At 48.4% G+C, this 19,390-nt stretch overlaps 1 protein-coding gene and 1 pseudogene across 1 annotated transcript; both read right to left on the bottom strand.

Annotated features, from left to right (window-relative positions):
• Positions 1 to 351: 351 nt before the first annotated feature.
• CMTM3 (CKLF like MARVEL transmembrane domain containing 3) lies at positions 352 to 16,469 on the bottom strand. The gene is made up of 5 exons (XM_066637642.1): positions 16,329 to 16,469; positions 8,303 to 8,458; positions 4,424 to 4,519; positions 2,793 to 2,913; positions 352 to 1,642 (listed from the first exon to the last, which is right to left on the bottom strand). The coding sequence occupies exons 1-5, from the start codon at positions 16,440 to 16,442 to the stop codon at positions 1,608 to 1,610; spliced, it is 522 nt and encodes a 173-aa protein (XP_066493739.1). The 5' UTR covers positions 16,443 to 16,469; the 3' UTR covers positions 352 to 1,607.
• On the bottom strand, positions 5,102 to 5,221 carry LOC136660997 (5S ribosomal RNA; annotated as a pseudogene).
• Positions 16,470 to 19,390: the final 2,921 nt, after the last annotated feature.

Raw genomic sequence — 19,390 nt, 5'->3', positions numbered from 1 at the left:
CTCAGCTGCTCAGTAGTGCTGAGGTGTTACTGCTGAAAAGCAGCCTGCATGAAAATTGGGCACCGCATATCTTGAAATATGATCAAGATTTGGTATTTTCTCTTCAGTCATTTGCACTTAATAAGTTTTTTTTGTGAGAATGAAGTGCTGATTTTGCTGATTTCTGGCCATCAGCTGCTTAATGATGTCACTTTCTGCTAAATGAAATCACTTCCGCCCTTCAGCAGGTGCCCTGAATGCCAACTTCTGCCCTCTGTATAAAATGAGTTTGACACCCCTGGCTTAACCCTTTTTCTACTAGCTACTTTCTTACTCTAAATGTTACTCCCCCAACTGCTTTCCCCTTCTCTTCCCCCCCTTCCCCTGCAGAACTCCTAGCACAAGCTTGCATTTAAACACATCTGGAACTTTGTGAAGTGGGAAAGTTCTTTTGGGGAGGGCACTTAGAACAAGAGTTCAGCCTCCCCCCCCCCAATTCCTTCTCCCTAGTCTTCCTTCTCTAAATCAGTTTACCTTTTTATAAAGCAAATGAAACATATGGCAGTAAGGCACTTGTCAATATAAGGCACTTATATGTATATTTTACTTCTAATGAAACAGTTCTCAAATTGTGGGCCAGCATCGGATTTTTGGTGGGTTGCAAAGCTGACAAGCTGATAGATTACAAGGAAAATGTATTGAGCCCTATGGAAACCAAAACAGAGCAGCACGTGTGTGTATACTCATGAGTAGGCAAATACATCTGGATGCACTTTGAAGGGCAGGCCAAGAGGAATGCATTGCCACCAGAAATGTATTAAGTGTTATGGAAAGCAAAACTGAGTCTCACATGCATATTTACACTCGTGAGTAGGTGATTGTGCCTTGGCTCTTGTTGAAGGCCAGGTGAAGGGGAATGCAAAGCCCCCAGAATGGTAGCAATCCAATGAAGGTGGAGGTCACATGCACACTCCAGAAGGCAGCACCTCCCCGCCATAGTAAAAAGGATAAAAACAGAAGCTTGAGTTGCTGGTAAAGCAGAACTTTTTTGTCTTGTAAAGCTAGGTGGGTTCTGACTTTCTAAAAGTGGATCCTGGTGCTAAAAAATCTGGAAACCTCTGATCTAATGTGTAATTGACTATTAATTGTGCTGGATTATGGCCTTTTTCTGATGAGTGCAAAAGTGCCTCCAAAGGTGATCCAACTTTAGTTTTTACCTAAACCTCCACTAAGAAAATGTATGTTTCAAAAGTCTGTTCAACTGACAAAATGCAGAGTTTGGTGCCCACGAGAAGACTCCACAAATGCATGGTACTGTGAAGTATACACACAACCCTGATTATATATACACACATAACCCAGGTAAACTTTTATGGTCAGTCTTGGTGTAACGTGGAAAGCATTTTGGTCAATGCTGTACCTTGTAGTGCCGAGTCCAGCAAGGTAGAGGCTCAAACAGCAGCAGGGTGGGCTTTTCTAAGGGACTGCAATATCCCCATGATTGGCTTTGGTGATGTTCCATATAACAATCTGCAGGTCCTTTAAAAAGGTCAAAGGTTAAGAAGAGAGGGCGTGTCCTTCATCTGCTCTCTGTTTATGGCTCTGCAGTCCAGTCAAGGTTCTGGGCTTCAGTCAGAGTCCGAGTCAGAATTGGAATAGTTTTCTAAAGAGAAGATGGGAACAAAAGACACTGGAGCCAGGCTTATTTTACATTTAAGGGGCCTGACAATAGCATAACATGGCCCCTCTCATGAGTTATTCACAGGTTACAATCCCAGAAAGGCAAGGACATCCAGGTCAAAAAAGACATGCACTCAGATGAAGACCCCCCCAATGGCTCATTCCAGTGAACTGCACACAGAGGGCAAATGCTCTTCCTCTAAGCCGGTCAAACTGTCTACTGCCACCTGCATGAATCAAGCCCTCCACAGGATCTAAATGGAAACATAGCACAGGCTGCTTGAACTCTCACAGGGTGTATGGAACAATGTTGCCCAGATACTCAAAGATAGCCCAGGATTGTCCTGTGGCTGAGGCCATGGAGCGTCAGAAGTCATCTCCTTACCTGGCACAGCACAGTGTCAAATGCCTTCCTTTTTCACGTGGTGGCACACCAGCAATCATGCTGATGCCCTGCCACCATTCTCTACTGCTTGCTGTTGAAAAGAGAGGGAGGGGAATGTAGCGGAAGATGAAGTGTGGAGGACAGAAGACTGACGGGTTAGACAGAGAGGTTACCACCCTCTTCTCCTCCACACTTCCCCTCCCATTCCATTCCCCTCCTACAAACTCAGCAAGTGGAGGAGGTGAGTGATGGCAGGTACTTGTCCATTTTATGGATGGGCTGCTTCTGTAGATACAGTGGTGTAGCTATAGGAGAGGCAGCCTGGTGAGTACTGCAGGTGCCGCAATGTGCCATGTAAGCGCCCCATGTAATGTGCCACTGCTGCCTGAAATGACTCCAAGAGCAAGTGGGGGGGGCATTTACATGATGCGGCCCCTGCAGTACTTCCCAGGCTGCCCCTCTTGTAGCTATGCCACTGTGCAAATGCCACTGCGTCTCAAAATCTTTCCTCAGGTGCTTTTGTTTAAAGCAGAATTGAGGGCGTTTTGTGCAGAAAACTCACGCCACTTACTCTGAAAGCGAGCAGTGGGTTTCTTTAGCACAGTTTCTGAACTGGGGATGGGACAGAGGGGAGGAGCCCTCAATCCAGTCCTGCTCCAACTACTGCAGATGCCACCCATCAGGAATTCGCTGGGGCTTGACTGACGCGTCTGTGACTGCTGGCAATACATGGCCTGCCCGTACCTACCTTCCGATTTGCGTGGCTCAGGGGCATCGGAGGAATCGCCTTGCTTGAGGAAGATCATCAGCTCGTTAAACGTAAGGTAGAAGCTAATGGCATAGGTGACAGTGGCAATAAAGCCAAATACCTAAAGAGAAAGAGAGGGACAAGGAGGCAGCTTTTGAAAGCGCAAATGAAAAGAAAAACGGCAGACCAGCTCCTTGACCACTTTTGCCCTCTTCTGCTGTGTCAGGGGTTCCCATAGTGTGTGCCTCAATGCCTTATGGTACACTCTCAGGCGTGCCTTCAGTTGGCCTCTCCTACCTGTTCCCCTAGTAGACTATCCACCACCATCTTGGATCTTGCAAACCCCAAGGTAGCTGTGCCCAAATCTCATAATTTGGGTGCCACTATCTTGGATTTCATGAAATCTCATGAGATTTGGATGCTGCCATCTTGGATCCCAGCTGAGGAGGCTGCAGGGGCATCGTGACCCAGGTAAGTTTGGGAAACACTGTGCCAGGTCACCCCTGGAGCTGGCCCAAGGCCACTGGGCATCTGATGTGGTATACCAAATGTCGCTCTCTCTTTTCTGGCGATATGCCAGCCACTTCCCCAATTGCTGAATTGGAAAAGATGGGGATAAAACTGGAAAGTGTGGAGGAGAGAAAAGTGGTGGGCTGTTGCATCTCAGAAGATGTCATGGATGGGCCAGCCCTGAGCATCTTCTTATTTCAAGGACCCAAAGCTTTCAAATAGTCATGTTGGTAACCTTCAGTCTTGAAAGACGATGGTATCGCGCTCTGAAAGGTGGTTCTGGAACAGCGTCTAGTATGGCTGAAAAGGCCAATCCGGGAGTGACAATCCCTTCCACACTGGGAGCAAGTGCAGTCTGTCCCTGGTCTGTCTCCCTGGCTATGGGCCTTCCTTCTTTGCCTCTTTGCCTCAGACTGCTGGCCAACTGTCTCTTCAAACTGGAAGAGGCCATGCTGCACAGCCTGCCTCCAAGCGGGCCGCTCAGGCCAGGGTTTCCCACTTGTTGAGGTCCACTCCTAAGGCCTTCAGATCCCTCTTGCAGATGTCCTTGTACTGCAGCTGTGGTCTACCTGTAGGGCGCTTTCCTTGCACAAGTTCTCCATAGAGGAGATCCTTTCAAATAGTAAAAGAAATAAAAAATGGTTCTCTGGCCCAAAGGGGTTCACAGTCCAAAAAGACAGACCCCATCCAGCAAAAACCACTGTGAGGGGTGTTGTTCAGGAATGGATAGAGACAGTTGCTCTCCTCCTGCTAAATATACATAAGACCACCACCACTTTAAAAGGTGCCTTTAACCCCTGCTTCTATACCTGCTTTAGCAGCCATATCTCAGTCCACTTCAAAAAGATCTTCACCTTGGTTCCAACCTTAAAACCCTATGCAGAGGTGATGTCTGCTGTGCACTAGAGAGTGAATGGGAGTGCGCCAACTAGCTAACCCCACTCCCTCTGGCGATATGCTCTCTAGCCACACATGCAGTCATTGTCAAAAGGTGAATGTTGAATGCACAGTAGGGCCAGAATATCAGCAACCAGTTCAATCTGGTACCAGTCCAAGGAGGATTTCTCCCAGTAGGATTCCCAAAAACTCAGAAAGGCAACCAGCCTGATGCAGCCACTTACACCTGCCGTCTTAGATGCCTTGTCGGGATACTTTGAGACTGCAGCAATCGAGATGGCAAAAAATATAATAGCGGCAACAAGGCAGCACAAGAAATCCTGCAAGAGAAGGAAGAGTTTTGATATCTAGTTGAGAAGCAGGTGGCTATAAATTTATGATCTCTTTTCCACATTTTTATACTGCTCTTCCTCCAAGGAGCAAAGGGTGATCAGCGTGTCGTTCCTTCCCTCCCTTTTCTCCTCACACTGTGTGATGTGGGTTAGGCTGAGAGATACTAACTGGCCCAAGGTCACCCAGGTAGCTTCATGGCTGAACGGGGATGTGAATCTGGCTATTCTGGGTCTGACTCCAGAATAAAGATCACCCACAGAATGCATCCCTTCAGTAGATCTTGCACCTCGAGATCTGAGAGCCAACTGATGGACTAAGAATCTATACTCTCTCACCTCTGGTAGCCCTAAACAAGGTACTGTAAAGGATTAACACCTTCAAGGTTGGCAACCTTCAGTCTCGAAAGACTATGGTATAAGCCTACAGCACCCAGTATTCCCAGGCGGTCTCCCATCCAAGTACTAACCAGGCCTGACCCTGCTTAGCTTCCGAGATCAGACAAGATCAGGAGATAGTGTTCAGTATAGGGAGATGGTTGGCAACCTTCAGTCTCGAAAGACTATGGTATAAGCCTACAGCACCCGGTATTCCCAGGCGGTCTCCCATCCAAGTACTAACCAGGCCTGACCCTGCTTAGCTTCCGAGATCAGACGAGATCAGGAATGTGTAGGGTAACAGTTGCTGCAAGAACTTCAAGAAGCTGGTCTGAAGCATGGCTGCAGCTGCCTGAGAGACTTTTGGAAAGCGCAGGAGTCAGCAGCCAGGATGACAATTGTACTGTGATGGGAAACGTCTGCAGAAATGGAGGTTTCTGTGCGATGTCTCATAGAATAATGTTCGTAAAAACCCAATTTTAAAAAATGGGTTTATGTTCAGCCTGCCTATGTCACTGCCTTCAAGTCTATTGAGAAAGGCAGTATATAAATAAAGCAATAAATAAATATAGAAGCTCTGGGCCACACAGCTGCAGCCACAGCATAGATTCCTCTCTGACTTGGGCCTTATTGCATTAGCCCAGGCAGGAGTGGTGTTAGTGGATTCCTATGCTGTTGATAACCAAACCCAAGTGTGCTGACCCCTAACAACATGGGATGGGTTATGTGACAAAACACACTTCCAGCTCCTGGATCACTCGCTGAAAAGCAAAATCTCCTCTTGAAATTATATTTAGTGGGGTCTTCATCAGCAAATGCACCTTTCTCGGAGCCCAGATCCAGTCCTAATTCCGCGTAGCAAATCGAGGCCCCGTGGCTACATGCACCTGGGCCTGCACCAAAAGATACACTGAGCCAGTTCTGCCGCAGCCCCAAAGAACACTGCAATGGGATTGCACATCTGGGTCCACACTGGCCACACCCACCAGCCTGCAAGCACATGGCTCGTTGTGTGAGCAGTGATGTACAGGGAAATTTACAAAATCCAGCAGGGTAGCCTATTAGCGAATTCCCTTTCATTTTCCCTTCTTGGAGGGGTCCTCTCTTAAGCATCTTTCCAAGCTGCAAGAGGATGGAGAGTTAACTTTCTATGTATTTATTATTTGGGGAGGGGGGGGGGAGTCAGGGAGGAATCCTTGGGATTCTACCAAAGGTGGCCAGCCCTGCTCTGACATATGGATACAACTATTTTGCTAGCTGCAGCCTCAGATAATAAGAGGTCTCAAGCCACAGCTTGGACTGTTGGGGAGGAGCCCTAACTGGAGAAGGTCCCTTTTTATTTTTCTTACAAAATGGGAGATTTGGTTAGAAGAACAGCAGCATCTAGTGGCCAATTTAAGGAATACCCAGTTCTTATACGCAGGCAGCATGCTGGAGCTTGGAGAAGAAGAATTATCTATTTTTTTCCCTCCAAGGAGTTGGGCATGGTATGATGAAGGCCCTGTGGCACTCAGGACTACCTTATGATTACCCGGGAGCAATGCAATTAGGGATGCTTGTGCACTGCTGGAAGATCACCTAATCTTCTGGATCATGCTCAATGGTCCAAAGATTTCTTGCTGCTGCTCATCCTTAGAACTGTCTCCCAGAATCTCCTCCTTCCAATTCCGACTCAGGCATGTCTAAGTTCCGATTCCTTGCTATAACTAAACCTCAATATGTGTAGCTGAAACTGCATCTGCTTCTGATCCTTGCCTCCACCATCTCTTATCTCCCTTGTGTCATTATCTGGATTCCCCCCTATCTAAAATAGCCTGTACATTGAAAATACCATATAAATAATAATGTTACAGCTAACAAATATTTTTAAAAAAACACTTTGTTACAGTGGTCCCTGATCCCTATGACAGCAATGCTGCAATCCTAGACACATTTTCATGGGAGTAAGCCCCATTTGGAGGGGTCTCCTCTAGTGTTCAGGCTGCCTACTTGCCACATCCCTCTTTCTAGCGTTCTGCAAAGGAAGAGAGATGAGTGCGTGGAGCTACAGATAAGTATAGGTTTCCCTTCTATCTGCGGTTTCAGTATCCATGGGAGCAGCGAATGCATCCCCTGCAAATACAGGGTGACATCTGTGTTTTTCCACTCTAAACCACTTTATGAACCTTGTTGAAAAGCAGTATATAAATATTCTTAATAAAATATCCTGATATATATCCCTGGCCTATATCCAAGGAGTGATCGATTGAATTGGAAAAATTTGAGGTCATGCAGATATGGAACAAATTTGTAAGCCAACTAGGAAGGTCCAGCAGCTTTTGCAATCTGTTAAGACACCCCTGGGATACACCAGGTATTTACAGAATCCCATGTGACTGTGGCAAAGTACATACTGGCATCAACAAAAGGTCCATTAACACCAGGCTAAAGGAACATTGAAGATACTGTTGGTTGGGACAGGTGGATAAATAAGCTGTAGTTGAACATGCCCTCAGTACAGGGCACCAGATTTATTTTGCCCAGGCACAAGTACTGGTTAAAGAAGAGCTTTATCAGACATGGATCTAAAGAGATGCTAAAGAGGTCCATAAGCATCATAGTAGCATGAGTCCGAAGGAGAAGACCCTGAGCCTCAGTCATGCTTGGACCTCCATTCTTAAAGGATTCTAAGGTTTAATGGAGAGCATAGAGGAACAACAGCCTTTAAGAAGAATGGAATTGGACAGAAGTTAGATGGAACAGATGGTTGATTAGGTGATTGGGGGTATGAGAATAACAATCAGTGAGCTGATTAGCTAAGACCATCTGGATAAGAAAGTCTCTGGGTATATACACCCTCCTTTTTCTCTCTGCATTCAGATGGGAGTGGGCTTTTGTAGAAGCTAGACTTTAACCTACATTTCTCAGGCTTAGGGTCTTAGTAATTTTTGGTTGGCTGGGATAATTTGTTTTAGTCTTCACCATCTGTATTTTATATCTTTCCTTCTCATGCTGTCATTATTTCAAGTGTCATCTCAGTCCTTTGATAATGACTTTCACAGTTGAGGGCAGATCGTTAGGGAGAGCTGAACTAGTTGAATGTGATCTTAAAGCCCATGGAAAGGATTTTTTGACTCCATAATATTATTCCCATTTTGCAGATGAGAGGCTGAGAGGACGTGGCTTCTCCAAAGCCACTGAGTTCATATCACAGATATGATCTGAACCCGGGGAAGTCCTGATTTGTTGCTCAGTCTTTTAGCCACACAGAGTACACAATCTTAGTTGCCAGCACTTCTGATAATGGGCCTCATGTGGTCCATAGATATTCGAAAGAGCCTCTCTCAACAGACAGGAAAACCTCCCCAATAACATTTTTATCGGCTCTGTTTGGACTGATTCCCTCCATCCACTTACCGCTAAAAGCCAGTAGATTGCTTTGAACTTCTCATTCAGCTTTAAGGAGTATGCACAGAAGAATCCCAAGGCCAGCAGCAATGTTAACAGTGGCACCATCAAGAACGAGGCAGCCTCTGAAGCAATGTAGCAGATGAAGATGATAAAGGACAGCACCTGCAGAAAGCATTGGGGGGGGAGGGGTCCGTCAGTCAGCCTCCTGCAACAGTTCTGGGGACGGATAAGGTTTCTTTTAGGAATAAAAGTGAGCAATTTCAGGATTTTGTCTAAAACAAGGGAAGTAATCTTATCACGAACACAGAATGACAATGTCAAAATGCCCTGGTCACTTGATGGTGATTGGGTGGTAGAACTGAAATCTTGAGTGTGACATAAACATGCAGGTATTTCATGGTTTATACTTTAGGATGCCTTCTGGAACATTTGCACCACAACAGTCTTGCCCCAAACCAGCAGCTGCTGGGACCTCGGAATCTGACTCCTTGTTCAGTTGACACTTGCAAAATTGGCTCCCTTAAGCCATTCCTGCCCAACATTGCAGATACATTGCAATAGGGATCAAATGTGTACACCTGTGGGCTGGGTAGTTAATGAATTAATGAGTTAATTCACAGAAAGCTGTATTATATCAAATTACCTTCTTGGTCCATCTGGATCAATATCCTCAACACCAACTAGGAGTGGCCCCCCCCTGCCCCACACAGAAATTGCAGGTTTTGAACCTGGGACCTCCTGTATAAGCTGCAGCCACTGAGCTACAACCGCCTTTCTACCTTTTGTTTTCTTCAGTCTCCTTTCTTATGTTATCAGTCTCCTTCCACCCCTCTCCAACCATATTGCTGCTCCCTCTTGTTTTTTGGAGGGGCCTCTCTCGTGCTCCCATTGATCTGCTACAGTAAACCAACAAGGTATATTGAAAAATGTACCAGGCATTTTGAATTGCCACTAAACATTTGGGCTCACGCGTCAACAATATTGGCTGACCCCCTATGATCTCTTCCATTTGGGAAGCCCAACTTCAGCACTGGCCTGTCCGTACCGAATTTACAAATTCCAATGAAAATAATTTAGAGTGGGGTGTTATGGCCATGTAAGAACCAGTGGTTGGGGAAGTGCTTTTTTTTTTTTTTCCTTTTAAATAAAGGCAAATAGGGTCCAGCAATGTCCAAAAGTAAACTTGGCATCCATCAGTCAAGTGTTTACTGGTATTGTACAGGTGCTCAGAGCACAGTCTAGAAGGGGGCAGACACCCACATTACACTTCTTGTGAAGCGGAAACCTCCAGCAGTTTCTTCCTGATGGCAAACCAGGCTAAAATGACAGCTGGACACTACTCAATCTGATTTTTTTCCTCTTGATAGGCCTGAATGAAGAAGCTCTGAAGGAAAGCCCAACTTCCTTGTTGGAGAGCAGTTCCTCTTGCTATTTACAGACCCTGGCCAGCAACTGAGAAAATTTGCTCTTAGGAAACAGCAGTTGGAGAGCTGTCAGGCTCTCCAAATCTGTTATAAGACATACAAATTGGTCCTTCTTATCCATGGGTTCCATCCACTGTGGGTCCCTTCCTGAAGGCTGACCTCTACCTCCCCAACTGGAAGAGTCTTACATGACCTCCCCAGGCCTCAGAAGGCTTCTGAAGACTCTTGGAAGTCCTCAGAAACGTGCTTCTGGTTGTCAGAAAAACCAGAAATGCATTTCTAATGCCTTCCGGAGAACTTCTGAAGCTTGAAGAGGCCAAACGTGGCCTCCCCAGGCCTCATACCACCTCCCAGGTGTGGATGCCAGCCCCTACCCACAGATTTCATTATCCGTGGGTTTTGGTATCTGTGGGTGTTCTGGGAACAGAACCCCAAAGATGTCAAGGTCGGACAATACTTTTTAGAAGCTGGGGGAGATTTTGTCTTCTGGGAAAGCGTGAGGTGGGATGCTGCCACTGAGTGTAAGGTGACAGCATCCCTTTAAAATCAAAGTTATGCCATTGTTGTTAATAATGCTTCTTGAAGGTGTACCAGCAATTAAGCGCTATGGTTGTTTGGTGCCTTGGTGTTACACAGGGAAAACTGCATGACAGATGGTGAGGGAGGAGTCCTGCCAGAGCCAGGATTCGGTGCAGCACATGACCAGAGCTGTAAACAAAAAAGTGAACTATAACTAAGTAAATAGGAGGCAACATTTCGTTTGCATTCAGGAGGCCCCAGGCTCAGGTCCTACCAGCATCTCCAGTTAGCACTGGAAAATACCCCTGTCAAGCTGCTACCAATCTGTGCAGACAATATTGAGCTGGATAGTCCCTAACTCTTAAGGCAGTGGTTCCCAAACTTTTTCAACAGGTGGCTCTCTTGACCTACTGGGCCATTGGCCACGGCTTCCCATTAGGGGCACAATCCTACACATTGTATATGGTAGCAGGTCTTTCACAAGGATTCCATGGCTCTCCTGATTGGTTTCTGCAGCTCCCCAGGAAGCCGTTTGGGAACCACTGCCTGCTAGGGGAGAAACAGACTGATCCATCACTTTCCACAGTGAGAAGTACTGTACTTGTGGCCTCCTCATTTTTACTGCTATTAAACAGAGCTCTCAACCAAGTTTTTAGTTGCTCAATCACCTGACAAAGTCACCAGACTGCTCTTGAGTTTAACTTGGGCCACTTCATTAAACACAAGTGTCCAATTTTTAATGCATGAAACCTACTGAACATATCATCCCTCCCTCGCCAGTCTGGAGTAGACAAAAAAGATTGGCCAATTTGGATGGCAGGAAAAAAATCCTACCTGGCCCTCATGATGAGCAACCAGCTAATCTCAGACTGTACTTAAACATCATGGCTTGTCACCTGTGATGGAGTTTTCTTCCAGAAATCTGCCCAATCCTCTTTTAAGCCATTTCTGCCCAACATTGCATATACGCAACAGGGATCCAATGTGTACATCTGTGGGCTGGGCAGAAATGGGTTAAAGGCATCTAGGCCAGATGCCATCACCACATCCTGTGGCAAGGAGTTCCACAGAGTAATTACACACTGGGTCAAGAAATATTTTCTTTTGACTGTTCAAACTCTCCCAACACTCAATTTTAGTGGATGTCTCCTGTTTCTGGTGTTGAGTGAGAGGGAAAAGAGCATCCCTCTATCCAGTCTCTCCATCCCCTCTATCCGTAAATGAGAAGCTACTGTTTATTGCTAGAAGGCAACGGTTAAATTTAATGCATTCTCTTTCATTTCCTATTATCTCGCATCAGAACCAAAGCATACATGCATGTAGCTGATTCACAGGCCAACTGCAGGTTGAAATGGCTCCCCCAGCCCTGTCAATCAGCCAACAGTAGCATGCAGTGACATCCCCTACAGCCACATTCCTGTCTGTCAACCAACCCAAGCTCCATTCCTCTGCCAGGGTATGCCACTTATTGATTTTGCAGCACATCCGACTCAAACTTGGAATTCTCCCTTCCTAAAGAAAAGAGTTGGAGGGAGTGGGCAACCAAGCCAAGGAAAGCAGTCTTCTGAGAAATCAATTATCCAACTTGCTGTCAGCTGGAAGCATCTGCTACGAAGATCATACCAGAGAAGGAGGAGACTGAAAAGAGAGAAAGACAGACAGAAAAGGAGAAACACAGTTGTTTTCTGCCGCCGGGGCATCCCTCTCTTTTGTCGTAACTTTGCAGGGCAAATTTGGACTGGGATATTAAGACTTGGCATGACCATTCAAAATCTTTCACGTGCATCACCTTGTAATAAAATTCTTACGACAGCCTCATAAGGTCATAAGGAGAAACCCATCATCACACTGCAGACCAAGGTGCTAAGGGAGTGGCCTAGGGAAGTGCTACTGCCACACTGTTGTAGCTAAACTGGCCTAGGCCTGGTTGTGTTTCACCATGGAAGAAAGGTGAATGAATGAATGAAATAATAAGATGTGCAGTAAAGAAACAAAAAGGATCCAAGTTTTCCTGCATTGTGTCCATTTTGGCCTAGAAATACAAGCTGAATCAGCCAGCAAAGTCTCTACTCGAGGGCCATTTTATTTTACTCATTTTTCACATTTTTATACTATCCTTCCTACCAGGAGTTCAGGGTGGTGTACAAGGTTCCTTCTCTTGTCCTCACAATAACCCTGTGAGGTAGCCAGAAAGTTAGCTAAGAGATAGTGACTGGCCCAAGGTCACCCAGGAAGCCTCTTGGCTGATCAGGGATTTGAACCTGGATCTTCTAGGTAAGTCCAGCTCCCAAACCACTACACCATCCTGGTTCTATTTTGCATATTTCTCCTCTTTCAATTGTACCCTTTTTCCAAGAGGCTCCAAACTTTCTAGGCTAGGTCCAATAGCCGAGCAGCTACACCAACAGTCTCTCTGTTGCAAACCGGTGAGATTATCAATAAAGATTATCAATAATTATTACTATCAATAAATGCATGTTACTTGTGAGAATCCTCCACGCAGACAGAGCAGCAGAGGGGGCTGCTCATGGGAGATAAAGAAGGTGACTTTCACAGCTGAGAGCTCCAGATTATTTACAAGGAACAGCAAGGGAGGTTTAGACAACGGAGAAACGTCAGAGTTGCTCATTACCTTCAGCAATACATTAGGAGGACGCACTAAAAGGGAGAGTAGAAAGGAGGCGGCTATATTTAGATCAAAAGCAGTGCCAAAAAGAGAAGAGCTTTGGAAAGCATAATCTATCACCAGGGTCCACACAGACTCTCATTCCTATCTGGCAACTGCTATTCTCCACTTTTTCCACTTCTGAAATGGGTCTTGCTGGCCCATTGTTCTCTAAAATGTAGGTTCTCTAAAACTTGTTCTCTAAAATGTAGGTTTGGTCCTACTGTTCCTCCTGGCTGGGCTCAAACTTTCCCCAGTGTTTCTGTGCAGTGAGCTACCAGTAATCTTGCTGACTGATTCAGTCAGGGCTTTCCCCCTCCTGGGGGGGGGGGGGCTTGTCCCCATTCCTCCCCTGACATCAGAAATGCTTTCCTGCAGATGGGTATCAGTCCCCTATGGGGACCCTAACTCTTACCCTAGGGGGGCGTGTGGGTTTGTTGCACATGGCTCCCAAGGGAGCCATCATCCTTCCCTTCGTGCTGTGCAATCAGAGAGGCAAATAGCATTGTGTTCAAAGTAACCTGCCCTTGCCTGGGGACAGTTCTCTGCTTGCAGCTCTTGCTGCCTATGCTATCATAGCTCATCAGCAGAACATGCTGTGGCCTCCCTGTGTCCGGCAGGTTACATTTTGTGCGTGGAATGTACATACATGGAGGGGATGTCTCCCAGTCAGGCACTGATAGATCAGCATATGAAGGCTGCAGGGAATTGTGGAGGGCAGCCCTGTGCAGGGCCATCCCAACCCATCTCCTGAGATGGTACATGAGGCTCTACCATTGAGGGGTCAGGAGTTAACCCAGCTGGGTGGGCTCTTGGTCAGCATCCAGCTGGCCAAGCCCAGAGATCAGCATGTGACAATATACAGGCAGGGCCAACTTTAAGCCAATTGGACCAATTGCTTCCAATTGGGTCCTATGCCTAAGGCTCCCCTGAACTAGGGAAATCTACACCTAACACCCCATTGCAGGCTTTATAAAGAACAGCAAAGATTCTGATTTTCTTCTGAATTCTTAAAAAGTCAGTAGTGTGTGTTTATATTTTGACATTTTCTTACAGCCCAATCCTAACCTGCTCGAAGATTCCACAAACGGGGGCTGTGAACGTGGGGACCTGCAAAAAAGTGTTTCCAATTGGGTCTTGCAGCTCCACCTGTTTACTTGTCAGGGTGCTCCTCCGCAGAGATCTATACCAGGGGTGCCCAAAGTTTTTGGCAGGAGGGCCGCATCATCTCTCTGACACTGTGTCAGGGGGCCAGGGAAGAAAAGAATTAATTTACATTTAAAATTTGAATAAATTTACATAAGTTTACATAAATGAATATATTAAAGATGGACTTATATGAATGAATGAAGGACTTGCGATAGCTCAAGGCCTATAAAAGGCCTTGCACAAAGCAAGGCTGGCCTTTCCTTTGCTGCCGCTACTGCATCACAGACATGAAACTGCAAGCAGTGGAGGGAGCCCTCATCCCACAACTAACACGAGAGGCCAAACAGTCGCCCTCACGCTGAGATCAGTTGCGTCTGGCCAAAGCAGGCTCCAACAAATGCCTGGAGCGCCAGAGGCTCATTAGAGACTAGGGGTTCCCTGAGGGCCGCATTGAGAGGCCTCGAGGGCCGCAAGTGGCCCCAGGGCCAGGGTTTGGGCACCCCTGGTCTATACAGTTGAAAAGACTACTGTGGGAAAAGCCAGGTCACTCCCAGCTTTCAGTTCTACAGGCACCTAGCCATATCAGATCAAAGGTTCATCTAGGCAGGGCTGCCTGGTCCATGAGGCTAACTGAGGCAGTTGCTTCTGGTAGCAAGCTGAGAGAGGGGTCCTCCCACTCCCTCATTTGGAAAAGGAAGAGGAGGGTGGAACAGCAGTGGAAATGTGCGGCGCAGGGGTGGGCTGTGACCCATCCTCTTTTTTCCTTCTCCAAACCAGGGAGTGGGAGGTGCAGAGGCTGATGCATCACCAAATAAGGGAAGGGGCAGCATTTCTGGCACACTCCCTCAGGGGGTCTTGGGCTGGCCCTACACCAAGGTCAGCATCACAAGAAGGGACTTCTCCCACAGCGACCCACAAGGGACATCTCCTGCAAGAAGGCAGCTGAACAGCCTGATGACTGGCAGGCATTCAGGGGCACACTGAAGCAACGGTTCCATTTAGCCATCCTGAATTCTTCCCCATCTCTTTGTCGTCCGGAGGGAGAGGCTGCTGCCTCTTTCCAGAGAGGTCCCTCCACTGCTGGCTATCTATGCGCTGGAGTGCCGGACTAGACACATGTGGAACAGCTGCGCATTCCGGGTCACGCGTGCGAGAGGACTGGGCCTGTGCAAAGCCTTAGGAATGTTTCCCTTGTGGGAAGAAGGAGCACTTGCAAACCCAGCCCGGTTGCACACTTCACAAGCTGGGCAAATTGTGCACATCAGAGGTATCTTTGCAACAGCCTGCCGGAGGGCCCAATCCTAGCCAACTGTCCAGTGCTGATGCAGCCATGCCCAGAGTGTGTGCTGCCTCCTGGGGGGGGGGGGGGAGAGAAGGTTGGTCCCAGAGGCCTCCTCCAAGTAAGGGAATGTTTGTTCCCTTGCCACAGGGTTCAGTGTTGGAAAGTTGGATGGGATTGGGCCCTGAGCCTCTCTGCCGCCCACAGGTACCCGGAAGGGAAGTCCTCTCCTGGCCCATCTCTAGCCCAACCAAGTGGGCGTGGCAGGCGGTTCCTGGCTTGTTCTCTTGACCAGAAAGTTTCTCCATTCCCTTGTGGAGGAAAAGGGTGAGGGCTGCATGCTGGATATGGGGGAGTCTGTCCTGCCCAGCGGCATAGCTCGAGGGGGTGCAAAGGGCTAAGGTTTGCAGGGAGCCTCATGCCAGGGGCCACTCCCCCATTCCAGGTGGGGGGAGGAAAACAGAGGCTGTGCTCCCGGGGCCCGATCCTGAGTCTCACCACAGCATGCAAGGGGCCCCTTCCTTCCCCTCCGGGCGGCGGGGGGGGGAGCAAAACGGAGGCGTCCGCCTGGCTCCAGAGGGGAGGGGGCAGGGCCCCTTGCACCCTGCGATGAGGCTCCCTGCACGACTGAGCGCTCTGCACCCCCTCTAGCTACGCCACTGGTCCTGCCTCTGCTAAACCTGCCATGCACGGCTGCTCCGAAAGAAACCCCACTGGGTTGCATTCCTCCCCCCTCCCCCCCCCGCAAACAGGCTGCAGCCAAGGAGGCTCGCGTTTGCATCCCAGGGTCGAGGTCAGCCCCAACAGGCTTGGTCTCCTGGGGGGGGGGAGAAGCCTTTGCAAGGGGCTGCACAGATCCCCCCCCCGCCTTCTTGCAAAGCGCCAGCTCAGAAGGATGAGCTCATCCTTCCCCGAGCCCCGCTCGGACCCCCCCCCTTGCAAAGTTTGCAAAGAAAGCAGGGCAGGGAGCCCCCCCCGCGCCGTCCCCTTCCCTACCGCCTGGGCCACCAGGATCAGGCCCTTGCGGGAGCGCAGGAACTCCCTGGCGGGCAGGAGGAGGCGCGCCCCCGGCTGGGGCGCCTCGGGATCCTCGGCTGAGGATCGCTCCATGCTCGGCTGGGCTGCTGCTCCGCTGGCTTTCGGTCTCGCTCAGCGGAGGGAAGCGGAAGCCTTTCCTCCCCGCCCCCCCCCGCTGCAGGCTGCACCCCGCCCCGCATCTGCTGGGGGCGGACCCCGCGGGGTGGCGCCCCCGGCCAGGGCCCAGGAGAGGGGTGCAGGGGGGGCCCCAGAAATCTCCTGGGGTCTCCCATTTTCAAATCTCACCTGGACTCACTGCGCCCGGGATGCTGCCCCCTGGATGCTGGGGGTGCCCAGGATCCTGGACACCAGGGCTGTGCAAGCCATGCCTGCTGGCCCAAGGAATGCATACCTGACACCAGTGGCGTAGCTGGGGGGGGCGCAAAGCACCAAGTTTTGCAGGGAGGCTCAGTGCGGCATGCAGGCGGCCCCCCCTCCGAAGGCATGCCAGGCTTTCGCCTCCGTTTTGCTCCCCCACCCGGAATGGCTCCGAAGGGGACAGGCCACTTGCAGGCCGCGCTGAGCCTCCCTGCAAAACTTGGTGCTTTGCCCCCTCCAGCTACACCACCACATGACACCCCTCGACACAGTGTCACATCTGGGAGGAAACTGGCCTGCTACAGTAGTTCTTCGTCTTGTGGATCCGCTTAACCTTGAAAGAGCATATTATAGGAGGGGTGTCCAACATAAGGCCAGCAGGCCGAATGCAACCCCCAGAAGCAATTTATCTGGCCCCCCTTGTAACTGGGCTCTCCCAGAACGATAATTGGCCTCTCTCATATCTTGAAAGTATGAACAAGATTTGCACATTTTTCCTTTTCTCATTGGCAGCTAATGAATTTCAATGCAAGAACAAAGTGCTTATTTCTGACCATCATCTGCTTAATGACATCACGTCCTGCTTAATGATGTCACTTCTGGCCTCAGCAGGCACCATGAATGCTAATTTTGGTAGGAAAAGAGTTTGACAGCCCTGTGATACGAGCTCAGAGCTACAGCTGCTGCTGAAGCAAGTTTTGGTACTCACAGCACACTGTCCAGTCTAGTGAAAGCCTAAATACCATGATGCTCATTTCCTGCAATGCATTTCTATATGTAAGGACACAGTCCTTAACAGATCTACTCAGAAGTAAGTCCTATTATGTTCAATGGGACTTACTCCCAGGAAACAAACAAATGCATCAGTAAAGCAGCTACCACGTTTTCCAGACTCACAGAGAGTCTGGTCCAACAAGAAGCTGACGGAACATACCAAGATCCAGGTCTACAGAGCTTGCATCCTGAGTACACTTCTGTACTGCAGCGAGTCATGGACTCTTCGCTTACAACAGGAGAGGAAACTGAACTCTCTAAGGAGACTTAGAGATGGCAGAGAAATTAAATGAGTTCTTTGCATCTGTCTTCACGGCAGAAGACCTCGGGCAGATACCGCTGCCTGAATGGCCCCTCCTGACCGAGGAGTTAAGTCAGATAGAGGTTAAAAGAGAAGCTGTTTCAGACCTCATTGATAAATTAAAGATCAATAAGTCACTGGGCCCTGATGGCATCCACCCAAGAGTTATTAAGGAATTGAAGAATGAAGTTGCAGACCTCTTGACTAAGGTATGCAACTTGTCCCTCAAAACGGCCACGGTGCCAGAAGATTGGAGGATAGCAAATGTCACGCCTATTTTTAAAAAGGGAAAGAGGGGGGACCCGGGAAACTATAGGACAGTCAGCCTAACATCCATACCGGGTAAGATGGTGGAATGCCTCATCAAAGATAGGATCTCAAAACACATAGACGAACAGGCCTTGCTGAGGGAGAGTCAGCATGGCTTCTGTAAGGGTAAGTCTTGCCTCACGAACCTTATAGAATTCTTTGAAAAGGTCAACAGGCATGTGGATGCGGGAGAACCCGTGGACATTATATATCTGGACTTTCAGAAGGCGTTTGACACGGTCCCTCACCAAAGACTACTGAAAAAACTCCACAGTCAGGGAATTAGAGGACAGGTCCTCTCGTGGATTGAGAACTGGTTGGAGGCCAGGAAGCAGAGAGTGGGTGTCAATGGGCAATTTTCACAATGGAGAGAGGTGAAAAGCGGTGTGCCCCAAGGATCTGTCCTGGGACCGGTGCTTTTCAACCTCTTCATAAATGACCTGGAGACAGGGTTGAGCAGTGAAGTGGCTAAGTTTGCAGACGACACCAAACTTTTCCGAGTGGTGAAGACCAGAAGTGATTGTGAGGAGCTCCAGAAGGATCTCTCCAGACTGGCAGAATAGGCAGCAAAATGGCAGGTGCACTTCAATGTCAGTAAGTGTAAAGTCATGCACATTGGGGCAAAAAATCAAAACTTTAGATATAGGCTGATGGGTTCTAAGCTGTCTGTGACAGATCAGGAGAGAGATCTTGGGGTGGTGGTGGACAGGTCGATGAAAGTGTCGACCCAATGTGTGGCGGCAGTGAAGAAGGCCAATTCTATGCTTGGGATCATTGTGAAGGGTATTGAGAACAAAACGGCTAGTATTATAATGCCGTTGTACAAATCTATGGTAAGACCACACCTGGAGTATTGTGTCCAGTTCAGGTCGCCGCATCTCAAAAAAGACATAGTGGAAATGGAAAAGGTGCAAAAGAAAGCGACTAAGATGATTACGGGGCTGGGGCACCTTCCTTATGAGGAAAGGCTACGGCGTTTGGGCCTCTTCAGCCTAGAAAAGAGACGCCTGAGGGGGGACATGATTGAGACATACAAAATTATGCAGGGGATGGACAGAGTGGATAGGGAGATGCTCTTTACACTCTCACATAATACCAGAACCAGGGGACATCCACTAAAATTGAGTGTTGGGCGGGTTAGGACAGACAAAAGAAAATATTTCTTTACTCAGCGTGTGGTCGGCCTGTGGAACTCCTTGCCACAGGATGTGGTGCTGGCGTCTAGCCTAGACGCCTTTAAAAGGGGATTGGACAAGTTTCTGGAGGAAAAATCCATTAT

The sequence above is a fragment of the Tiliqua scincoides genome, chromosome 9, assembly GCF_035046505.1.
Source record: "Tiliqua scincoides isolate rTilSci1 chromosome 9, rTilSci1.hap2, whole genome shotgun sequence".
In the NCBI taxonomy this organism is placed as follows: Eukaryota; Metazoa; Chordata; class Lepidosauria; order Squamata; family Scincidae; genus Tiliqua; species Tiliqua scincoides.
The sequence above is the reverse complement of the archived record's forward strand: the minus strand, read 5'-3'. Positions and strand labels throughout refer to the sequence as shown.